Source organism: Oxyura jamaicensis, chromosome 1, assembly GCF_011077185.1.
Source record: "Oxyura jamaicensis isolate SHBP4307 breed ruddy duck chromosome 1, BPBGC_Ojam_1.0, whole genome shotgun sequence".
Taxonomy (NCBI): domain Eukaryota; kingdom Metazoa; phylum Chordata; class Aves; order Anseriformes; family Anatidae; genus Oxyura; species Oxyura jamaicensis.
In genome coordinates, this window is record NC_048893.1 from 63,322,704 (window position 1) to 63,334,886 (window position 12,183).

General features: G+C 35.1%; 1 protein-coding gene across 12 annotated transcripts in view; it reads left to right on the plus strand.

Moving 5' to 3' along the window:
- Nucleotides 1–12,183, plus strand: part of ERC1 (ELKS/RAB6-interacting/CAST family member 1) — a 294,248-nt gene that overhangs the window by 155,221 nt on the left and 126,844 nt on the right. For all 12 annotated transcript variants that reach the window (XM_035345700.1, XM_035345691.1, XM_035345735.1 and 9 more), the window contains one exon: nt 2,012–2,147. In XM_035345700.1, the coding sequence (XP_035201591.1) occupies nt 2,012–2,147 (136 nt within the window). The remainder of the gene's footprint in view (nt 1–2,011; nt 2,148–12,183) is intronic.

Below are 12,183 nucleotides of genomic sequence, written 5' to 3' on the forward strand. Positions count from 1 at the left end.
TACGATGAGTATTATAAGCACTAGGTAATTTCAAGACTACATCTTTTAAACTGCTTTAGGAAAGCTTGAATTTGTCTCAGAATATCTACCTAATTGTTAGGAAGACATTAATTTTGGTTCAGACATGAGAAGGTATACATAATAGCACAGATCCTTATAATTACTCCTTTCTTTGAAGTGCATATTTTGTTTGAAGACATTTTTGGACTGTGCAGGAGACAATCTTCCCTATACGTGTTTTGATCAGGGTTATAGCTTTATTAATGTTGTTTTCTCTTATCTAACCAGTAGATTACAGTAGCAAATACCATTTTTGCAGCGGATGAATACAGGTTTGCAAGTATATCAAAAGTACTTATTTCCCTTTCTTTTAATTTAGATGTCGAATAAGAATCCTTATGTGGAGCTGAATATGTCAGGCTTGCATATTTTCATTTTCTGTCTTAACTTAGCTGTACTTTCTCTGTTTATTTTATAGGACAGCTAGAGCCGTGTATTGTACAAGCTGAGCTGGTGCCAACATAATATTTCCAATAAGTTGTTTAATCACTGAGCAAGTCTGCTTTCAAACTGGGCAGTGCGCCCATTACCAGTGTGTAGCCCTGGGTTAGAGCAACTTAACAATTACACTAGTAGTGTTTAAAAAGCATTTTGACTTGAATCAGCTGTAACTGTTGGAAAAGGTAGTTAAGTATGCCAATAATTTTTTAACATCAGAAAAGGAGTTTCCTTTTTTCTTAGTCTCTGGAGGATGTCAGCACTTTTTCTCACTAATAGAAGTTTTTTTAGCACCAAGGAAAATTTGCTATCTTTGCAATTTTTCCAGCTCCGGTTGCCTTACATTGCAAAAAGCAGAGCTCAGTGTTGAACCTACATTTTTGCAAGAATTTAAAGCACTGACTAGCCATATGCCACATAATTTGAATATATATATATATATATATTGCGGAGATATGTTCTTGATGATACTGTTGTTATGAGTTCTGGAGAAAATATTAAAGCAAAGTTGTTTGTGATCTGTTCTAAAAGTATTCTGAAATACAGAAGAAACATTCTTCCTTCTCTGTGCGGATAACATACCAGATAGGAAGCTAGTATATCATTCTGCTTTCTAAACAGTAAATTAAAGAGCTGTCTCTACTGCTTGTATGATGTTTTGGGGAAATCTTGCAACCAAAGAATCTGTCTTTTATTCCAAAATCCAAACTCCAGATATAATTATGGAGAAAAGGGCTGAGGAAGCAAAGCTAGCCTGTTTTGTTTTGATTGGACTAAAAGTTTAAACTTAAGTTCCCTGTGGTCAGGAGGCTGAGATTAAAGGGTCTGTAATTAGATTCAATACTCCATGTGTCTTAATGCCCAGAAAGGCCAAACCCTGTCTGAAGGCAATGGTAGTTGCCAGGATCATCAAAAATAATTCATAGATGCAAGTGAAAAGGAAATTATCATGCTTTCTGAAATAGTTTGCTCTTACTTGCTCTTTTGTGATCCTTTCTGTAAAAAGAAAGGATAGGAAATTCCTCAAAATATTTAGTAAACAAGTAGAACTTGAGCCTGAAAATAGGTAAGTAGGTAAATAGCTTTAGTTCTGGAAACAGACTGCCTAGATCTTGGAGGTACTTTTCTATGTTCAAATCATCTTGCAGTAGTTTTTCCTTTCAATCCTCCTATTATCCTTATATTAGATACAGTGGTAGCCAAAGCAAAACAGACTATTAGATGTGTGCATTTTTTTTATATTCAGGTGTGTGTATAAACAGAGAAAAGATTTCTGTGTAACCCATACCACATATTCATAAGAGGACAAATGCGTCTTTTGATTAATAGGTTATATACTATATAATCATTTTAAAGTTCTTGTTTTTTACAATGTGTGCAAACAAAGTCACCACGTTTGAGGGTACCACTTCTTGTCAGTACAGCTCACAAGCACTAGGCCTGACTGGAAGCGTACTAGGCCTGACTGGATGCATACGCTGGACTGCATTGTGAATACTCTTCTCTTTTACAGGCAAGTTAAAGATCAAAATAAGAAGGTAGCAAATCTGAAGCACAAAGAGCAAGTAGAGAAGAAGAAGAGTGCACAGATGCTGGAGGAGGCCAGGAGACGGGAGGATAATCTTAACGACAGTTCCCAGCAGCTTCAGGTAACGTAAGAATTGAGTAAAAGTAGTATGGACAATCAGCCTTAGCTACATCACTCCCAGATCTATTTTCGTAGCTGTTACTTACAAGTTTGTTATTCATTATTTAAAAGGACACATCTATCCCAGAGCACTTCAAAGAAAGAAGCCTCTCCATTTTCTTCATATCTTACTCCATCTTCAGAAAAAGAAAAAAGGTTTCTAACTGTCAACTCAGTTATGAAGTGTATCATTGAAATAGTTAGATCATTTTGACGTTGAGCTTGGTGTAATGTTTCTTCCTTCACTGCTCTTCTAATAGCATTTTTCTTTAGCTATTTTGTGTGTTTTCCAAGCTGATATTACCTTACATTGGTGCCTCTTCTTCAGCAAATGAAAGATAACCAAGTAAGTATTTTTATCGTAAATTGAAGTTGTTGTGGGGTAATTGAAGGACCTTGTTTTCTGTGTTTACTCAGCCTTGACGACGAAACCCTACTCCATGAACTCTCAGTATGCTTACTAGACAGTTTGCATTATTTTTGAAATCATAACATGCTCCTACCACCCTGAACTAACTGGTTATCTCAAACATATCTAGGCACATGAAAGTCACCAGTATGAAACCAAGTGAAATATTTTTCAGTCTGCTCTATGTTGATATCAGCTCATCATTTATCAAACAGTTAAGTTTTCAAGTGTTCTCGTAGAAATGTTAAACTATTGCCATAAAATAAAACGAAGATCCCATGATGCCAAGAGATAATAAATATTTTGCCTGTGATTTCTTGAATTTACAAAAATAACTTTCCTATTGGTAAGTGAAAATAAATATGGAAGTCATAATCTACCCTTAAGATATTTTAAAATTGTTTTCTAAATCCTTAGAGAAGCAAGCCTTCTCATAGGTATTTTCTTTGTTATCCGAGATTAAATCCTGGTTCTTGTTACCAGCTATGTTTCTTACTACATCTACACTAAGGACATAGAATAAATCCTAAGAGCTCACTAGCAGAGACAAATCCCCTCCTTAATTTAAATGGATACTCTGTTCTGTGGAATTCCGGTGGGATGGTTTCAACTCTTCAAGAACTTCTGAAAGAACCACAGAAACATGTGTCCATGTGGAATGCTCTCAGATGCAACATTTTGTGGTTTTCCCCCACAGTTCAAGTCCTACATGTTCAGTGCACTGAAATAGTTAACTTCCAAGTGTATGAAAATGATTTCATAACTACAGACTTTTATAAAAGGCTGGGATGTGGGTTTTCTACATCTGCTAATGGGTTTTGTGGCTGTAATGTTATGGCAATCCACAAGGCTCTTGTTATGTGGCAGCTTAAATTGAAATAACACAATCCTCCTTGTATTAGTGAAATGTCTTAAAATTCCTAAAAATAATTTAATATTTGTTTAGATTTCTAATCTGTATTTGTGTAAATCTATATTTTAAGTTTGAAAAGGAAAGTAGTACTTGACATCTGTCTTTCAACTATATGCATGTTATATTTATCAAGTGATACTATTCCACAAGATATTTTTTTTTATGTATTTCCAGTTTCTAAAACACAAGGCTTTCTGTACTAGCTTTTTCCCCCAACATTATTCTTTCCCTTTTCGTTTTTCTTTCTGTTACATGAATGGAATGCATTGAAAAACAAAGCCTGAAATTTGTTCTCTCACAGCTCCTGTTAGCATATTAAAATTGCTCTTCTTCAGAACAATAAGTTATGTGTAGTTGTACACATATGAGAAATGGACAGACAGTGATATTGGGGTTATTGGTAGCTTTAAGTCCTGTTAAAATTAGTTACGTTTTAAGACATGTTTCTGATACTTCAGTGAGATTTTATAGCTTTGGTGACAGCAGTGAGACAGCTTTTACTCAGAAATTGTCACATTAATGAATGGCACTGCTTTGTATCAGAGTTGTTTAAGACTGTACACTTGTCCTTTTAATGTACTATGCATTTCTTTACTTGCATAGTGTTTTAGCAGTAGAGATATCATAGATATAAAACCAGGAATAGCATAGTTAGCATAAAATTACTGTAAATATTGCCTCTTTTTTAATTTCAATGTCAGAATAACTGTCTTAAATCTAGAAACTAGACACATAACAATTGTTTCTTTTGAGGAAGCCAAGTTTGATTTTTTTTTCTTTTTCTCTAGTGTTATTTTCTTGCAGATTAGAGGTCTAACAGGGAAGCTAAAGTTGAGAACAAATGTGTCAAAGTGTGTAATTTCATTATCTTTACCCTTTCACATTCAGGTTTTTCCAATCAGATATGTCTATACAGCAATATGCATTTTTTCCACTTTGCTTAGGCTGTGTTTTATTCTGCACTGGTGTTTTCAGTAGTTCTGGTGCTTTCTCTATAATCATATGTAAGTATTTCTGAGATAAAAATAGTTGTTAACAAATGCAAATAAGAACTTAAGATTGAAGTAACATGTGATACTCAAAATTAAAATGAATAAGTTATCACGGTGTTAATATTACTTGACCTTCACTGGTTCCTTTTCTGCTTTTGTGAACCTAATTGTCCCGTTTGGGTGGGCTCAATTTTAAAGAGTCTTTCCCCATATTCAACATAAGGCTGAAGGGAATGCTTTCATTCATGGATGAAAAAGGTCTGTATGCTCTAATGAAAATATCAGGCTATGGTAAAATATGGAGTGTTTAATGACAAGTGACAGGTTCAATAAAAACTCCTTCCTTTAGAAGAGCCCTCTGCTTATAGCCTCCCTCTCTCAAGGATTTCAACATTTTGGTTTCCTGGAAGTAAAATTTACCCAGGACCACATTTCAGTTTGTTAGTTATGGAGACCTGTCTTCTCTAAAGACTCTAAAGGGCACTGCATTCTAATTGATTACAAAAAATTAAACCTGAGAGGAACATAGATTTTTTTATGCAGCCATTGTTGGCTTTGGGGTCAGGACACACAAGCACCAATCTCAGATAATTTTGGTCTTGGTGGTTTTGGCTGGAATTAATAATAAGACATTATGAAATGCTTAAAAATATATGATCTGCATGTTCTTTGGTTGACCGTCTGCAATCCAGTCAAATAAACACGCTCCCAAGCACATATTCCACTCCTCCTCTCTCTGTCCCTAACAGGCATGTGGTTTCTTTCTTCCTGAGTCCAGTAACAAAATGTTCGTTTATTCAGAAAGCTCTGATGATGGAAATTTGGTATTTTGGGGAGTGGGGGAAGAATGAAAACCATAATGTCTCAATTCTAGTGAGCTGGATAAATGGGTTTCCAAATTTGTCTTTTCCTCCTGGGTTCCCTTAAACCTCAGTTCTCCAGGGATCTGAGAGGTTAACGAGTGTCTGGTCTATAAACAGGATAAAAAAAGAGGCTCATGGGCTGGTGTAGAAAATTTTTGCTTCAAGAAACTAAAGCTTGGCTATTGTGGAAAAGGAAGTGATATGCTCTCTTTTTGTAGAGAGGTAATATTTACTGAAATTTTGAGATACTTGAATAGGAACTTGAAAATAATATTTGGAAGGTCGTATCTGTATTTTCATGTCCTATCCCTCCAGCATCTTCCAAAGTTTTCAGGAGGAATTTTCAGAATATTTTGTGGCTGAAGTTGTCTACTATTGCATCTATATTGCAGCAACTATCCAGCAATCCAGCAAATTGCTGATGATGAACTGCATATCCATAAGCTGTGTAAAATATATTCGGATGCTTTAATATGCAACTGTAATACTGCATAAATTTAGTAATTGTTTATTTTTACACACCCACATTTGGATAATTTAATATATAGTTCCTAATCCACAAATTATATGCAGAGAGGCAAATATGCGCTGTTATTTTTTTCGTTGTGATTATATAATTCCTCTATCTCTTGAGTATTCAATAGGAAAAAATATCCTTATAGTGGAAAGAACTGAATTTCAGTCTAAACAGATTCGCAGTTTTTTGGGGGAACCTTTTGTTCAGTTATGATTTTACCTGGATAAAATGGAAAGGTAATCAAATTACCTTCTCTTCAAATGTACTTTCTGAGTTCTTTACATATCAGGAACTATTTGTAATGAGGCACCATAGAATATATATACAGTCAGTATAGAGTTCAAAACTCTGAAAACCCAAGTGAAGCCCAATGCTTTTGGTCTTAAATTACTGGAGAACTTCATCCTGACATTCTGTGATCGGATTTTGAGGGTAGATAGCTGAAGTGTTTTAGTCTGATCTGTTGATGGTAATATGGCATGATGAAGGAGAAGATTGGTTTGTCTTCTTTCAGATATTAGTACAGAGAGATCATGCTTCCCTAATTAATCAATGAACTTGCTTTTGCACAGTATATACAAAGCTACTGAAGAAACAGTTTAAACAAATTTAAAGAAAAGCTCTCCAAACTTAAGTTCAAGATTTCCTCCATAACTTAGTAGGTATCATCAGCTTTGAAGCAAATTGGTTATGCAAGGTAAAATGGTGTTACATGTTTTTCTAGGATAAGTGAATTTCAAGTGCTGAGTTCCTGGCTAATTTCTCTTCCATATAGACCGCTGGCATATCAAATTCCAACCTAGCCTGCCAGCTAAATGGAGTGTACTTTCTTTATCCCTTGGATAGTACCGCTCAACATGTTAAGGCCCATGAAACTGTCAGATACTCAATTTCAGCCTGGTAGAAACTCATTTTTCATGCATCTACAGGTTTTATTACAGAAAACAATCCGACCTATCAGACATATTTTCTCACTGAGCTCAGATCCACCTTTGTGAATTACTCAGATCAAAACGTGCTTTCTCTTTCCCTTCCTCTCCCAGTACTTTTTAGATGCCTCCTCAGAAAGAAGCCTGGGCCTTAGTGGATTCACTATTAGTGGATAGTTCTCACTATTGCCCAACTTTGAAGGTGTCATTCTTGCCTGGGTCTTACTAGGTGTCATTATCACATACTCAAGTGGCTCTAATCTCATTAAATAGTATATTCAATTCTAGGTTATCCTTCTGTCCTCTAGAACAGAACCCTTAGCACATACAGCATGGAGAGAATGTGAATTCCCTTTGCAATTCAATTTTTAAGAAATTAATTGGCATTTTTGAAGGGCTAATTTTTCTTGTTAGTCACTGTATCATTCCATAGCTTACCCCAAAAGATGGAACTTAACATCGCTTTGAGTTCTTTATAATAAAGCAAAACTGATTCTAAGTTCACACATAGTATGAATGGGATTCGTACTGTCTGGCTTCCAGTATTACACAGAACTTTTGTTAATGAAAACACAGCAGATATGAACAAATATGAACACATATGAGCAAATATGAACAAATACAGGATTTAAAGGACTCATTGAAAACTTAATGGATGACTGTATGCAAATTATTTCTCCTTTTAGATTTGGGCTATGCAATGGTAGCCAGTAAGTAGTTTGGGGATCAATTGATACTCCGTTCCTTTTTCTGACACATTCTGCGACAGCTGGCTATGCATTAGAAAACTGAATATGCATATGCAGTAGTCATTTTAATATGCATCATGCTTTGTTAGTGATGTAACATTCCCGTAGTAATTTTAATTTCCATCAGCTTTTACAATATGTTACAGAAAATACAACATTGCTTATTTGTAGGGTTGTAATTTTCAGCACACTGCAGTTGCTGTAGACACAAGCAAACGTTTAACCCTGGCAGATGCCTGGAGAAAAACTAGGGCTTGTTCTTATCATGTCATAACTCTCTCTGTCAAGAGAGCTTTTCCTAACTTTCCTGGATCTCTGGGAGAAGTTCCAAAAATGATGACCTTTTAGCTAGGCTTGTCATGACTTAATGTGAAGGGAAGTTTCTATTTGTAGATTACTTGGAATTTTAGCCTTTTTTCAGAAATTAAAAATTCATAATTAGGCATGCCTGGATTCCAATTGCATCAAAACAGTAGTACACATAAAAATTAGCTTCTAGCTAAATGGGAAGATTCTGTTTTCTCTTCTGAAGTCATGAAGCACAACTTTATTTCAAGGACGATCATGAAGACTTGCTAACATTGTCAGAAGGTAAACAGGAGAAGGTAGCAAAAACATCTTGATAAACAAAAAGGAATGAAGTCAAGTTCTGCAGCATCTGTTCAGATGAAGCCCCATTATTAGGAGTATTAGTACTGTTCAACTCTTAGACTTTTACACACAGATCTGAAGGACTTTGCGAGACGGTGGGTCTTTATTTACTAAAAGGAAGCTCATCAAGACAATCTGTAATGCTCATTAAGCCGTAGGAGTATTTATCTTGGTCTGTTTATAATACTAGTTGTCCCAGTTTTCTATACAGAAGTCTGATATCTGTATTTCCAAATAACTGCATACAGACAGAGTATATGGTTGTATGGGTGACCATTAAAAAGTATAAGTTTATCTATCCCATTTCTGAATTTTCTGGTATTTCTGAGATTTGATGTTTTAGCATTCTAACAACATGAGCTGTGAGCTGTGAGCAAATTGTGGTGACAAGTTTTAGTCAAGTTCTAGGAAAAACTTTTTTTTTATTTCTGATGAATATTTACAAGGTCTGAATAACCTTATTGTTACTCCTGTGTGTGGTGTTGCATCTTGAAGCAAGAACAGAAATAATATACTTTTGAACAGAAAAATGATTGTCTCAGAAATGTATTTCTCTATTGCAATACAAATTGTTTGTGTTAAAGGAGGGAGATGCGTGTTTTTCTTTCCACTGAAATTTAATATACATTTTTGAATATCGGAATACATATATGGCCTTATTCTTAGATTTGCTATGGCAGTTTTTATAGAGACAGAATCTGTCATTTCTCCATAATAGACGTTTATGCCATTAAAGAATTGTTAAGGAATTGCCTTCTTCTGTATTTGACCAGATGAGAGCACTCCTTACAGAGTACTTGTTACTGTAACGTTTACAGAAACTGAGCCTGAGAACAGACTTGACATTTAGAATGGATCAGTGTCTCCCTGGACAGACACTTCACCATCTGCTCTGTTTGTTTTCACTTTACAGTTTAGTTTACCATACATTTATTATGTTCAGGCTAGACGTAACACACTGCCTTCATTTTTTTAAAAAAGATGAACCGTGTTACTCTGTCTTCTTATATAATGTAAAAATGCTCTGCAGTTTTGAACAGACAGCTGGAAAAAAGTCCTAAAAGTCACTACTTACAACTGGAATTAGGCAGTCTCCCAATTATCCCAATGTTTCCTTAACTGCAAATTGAGATTTGTAGTGAGAGAAAGCTATTATAAGGCTTGAGAGTTTTTCATAGAGGAAAGAGGACTCCCTCCATCCTTACATTTCTCTGTGATCCATCAGGAATATTATTCTCCAGACACACTTTCACCCAGTCCTTACTGCAGAAACATTAGGTGTCAGTGGAAGAAGAAACCTGTTATTTGTACTCTTGTTGCCTGTTTGGCAACGAGCAGCATTGGTACCCTTTATGATATGCCAGAAACTAAGTACTGTGAAGACTGGACTGCTGAGTGTGTGCCAGCAGCCTTAACCACTAGATGTTTTTTGCAAGTTTTTTTTTCTTTTTTTTTTTTTTTTCCAAGATTAGTATCTGAGTTCAAACTCCTTTCCTAAAAACTGTCAGAGAGATTAATGTAACTGTTGACAACATGGTGTGGTTCCTGTGAGGAGGTCTCTCCTGAGAGCAGAAAGCACTGAGGGCCAGATTTAAGCAAAACAATAGGAGTACATTCAAGGGGAAAAACAGCTCTCTTTTCACTTTAGTGTTTTATTTCATGAGCCTGAGAAATGGCAATAAATTTGCATTTTCCCTTTTCTTTTCTTTTCTTTTCTTTTTTTTTTTCTTCCTTTCTCTTTTTTTTTTTTTTACTTGCTGTGTTGAAAATTGTTTCTAACTCATCTCTGCCTGGGAATAGAAATGTCCAATTGCTGCCGCTCATTTCATAGTCTCATTGCTGAGTAAAGTTGCTATTCTGCCTTTTACTTGGTTTGACCAACAGAAAAGGAATGGGGATAGGGTGATGAACCTAAAAATGTTCATAATTTATTTTAAAATCATAATGATACACATGGATTATTTTTTAATATGATTTATACTTATGGCAACAAATGCTTCGGCGTTTCCTCTGATTGATTTCACATAGTAATAAACTTGATTCATTTCATTCTAATTCAGTATTATTCCTTAATCTTGCTTAGCAAGGTGCCCAAATTGCTGTCATTCTTAAAATACTCTATTTTTCTGTAGAAACAAGCCTATTCTGCCTTTAATGAGCACTTTCCCTATTGAATTTTCCTCTTTAGTGAAATTTTGCACACTATTCATACATATATATGAACAACTACTCTTACTGTGATGTGCAAATATTATCTGGCATTGAGGCTTAGGCTGCGAGTCATGTATTCGTAATTGACAGAAGGCCGTGAAATACTTAGTGCCAGTCCTTTCGGCTGTTGAATTTTGAGACACAGTGGGATCTGAATACAGGTGGTAGGAAAAAAAACACCTCTGTTTGTATCACTTAGTCTTTTACTGATGATTAAAGCATTATCTTCTTAACATTCTAGAAAATGTCTGTTAAGTTAAAATTTACCAGCAAATACAGTTTAGGACATTGTGTTTTTTTCCCTGCAGAATCATTTCATAAGATCATTTAGGTTGGATAAGACCTATCAATTGTAACCATCAACCTAACACTACAAAGTCCACTACCTAAGCATGCCTCTAAGCTCCACAACGACACATCTCTTAAATACTTCCACGGATGAGGACTCCACCACTTCTCGGGGCAGATTTTTCTGTTGTCTAACAACCCTTTCTGTGAAAAAGTTCTTCCTTGATATTCAGCCAAAACCTACCCTGACACAACTTGACATCACTTGCCAGCTGAAAAAGGAGACTAACACCCACCTCATTACAACCTTCTTTCAGGTAGTTGTAGAAAGTTATGAGGTCTTCCCTCAGCCTCCTCTTCTCCAGGCTGAGCAACCCCAGTTCCCTCAGCCACTCCTCCTGAGTCTTGTTTTCTGTTCCTTTCAACAGTTTCAGTACTCTTCTCTGAATGCATTCCACCAACTCAATATCTTTTATTGCTGATGCTTTAATTTTTAAGTCTTGATGTCCTTGAGGCCAGATGGTTTTCCAAAGCCAGGCATGAAAAGAGAGGTAGTAAAAGCTAATAGAATTCAGTGTCCCAACAACATGCACTTCTATGCACTTCTAGTGCAGAGCTTTCTTTTCTATGCCAATCACCATGCTTGTACCTCTCTCTTCCTCCTTTTGAAGAGCCACTGAATGCTCTTAAACTGTAAACAATAGTTGTGTTATAAGTTCATATGTCTTAATGTCATAGATCTATATGGTACAATTCTTACTTTATGTTGAGGTAACGTACCTGGTCAAAAATGGCAAATGTAATATTTTCTGTAAACGAGGCTAAATTTCTGACTTATATTTATTTATTCTGGATACTTATATAAAAGATAACCTGCATAGTTCCACAAGTATCTCATAAGTCATCAATAAATTGGCAAGTGAAATTCAGTTTGGGAACATATTAATATATGTCAGGAGAAATAATCTTATGTATATGTGTACAATGGCAGGTTCTGATCTAGCTGTGTTAATATTTGACAACAATCTTGTAATTAGAATAAAAAATTTCATGAAAATAATGGTTAGCAAAATTATTTAAAAAAAAAAAAAAAAAAAAAAAAAAAAAAAATTATAAGAAAATAATTAAAAAAAAAAAAAAAAAAAAAAAAAAACAACAAACATTGAGAAGTACTAAAGGACAAACCAGAAAAAATATCAGTATGCCATTAAGTGCATCAGCAGTGCATTCACCTATTGAATAATGGGTAATGATGTGGGCCGTCCACCTCAGAAAGCATATAGTGAATGTAGAAAAGTTAAAGAAAAGGAGAAAAGTTATCAACATAAGAATAAGCTTCTATTCAAACTGATATTAAATAAATTTAAACACTTGAATGTGGAAAAGAAATGAGTGAAGGCAGGAGCCAGGGAGGTTTTTTGCAATGTTGCAGGCTGAGAACAACAGATAATTTTGGAATATTTAGGACTAAAGAAA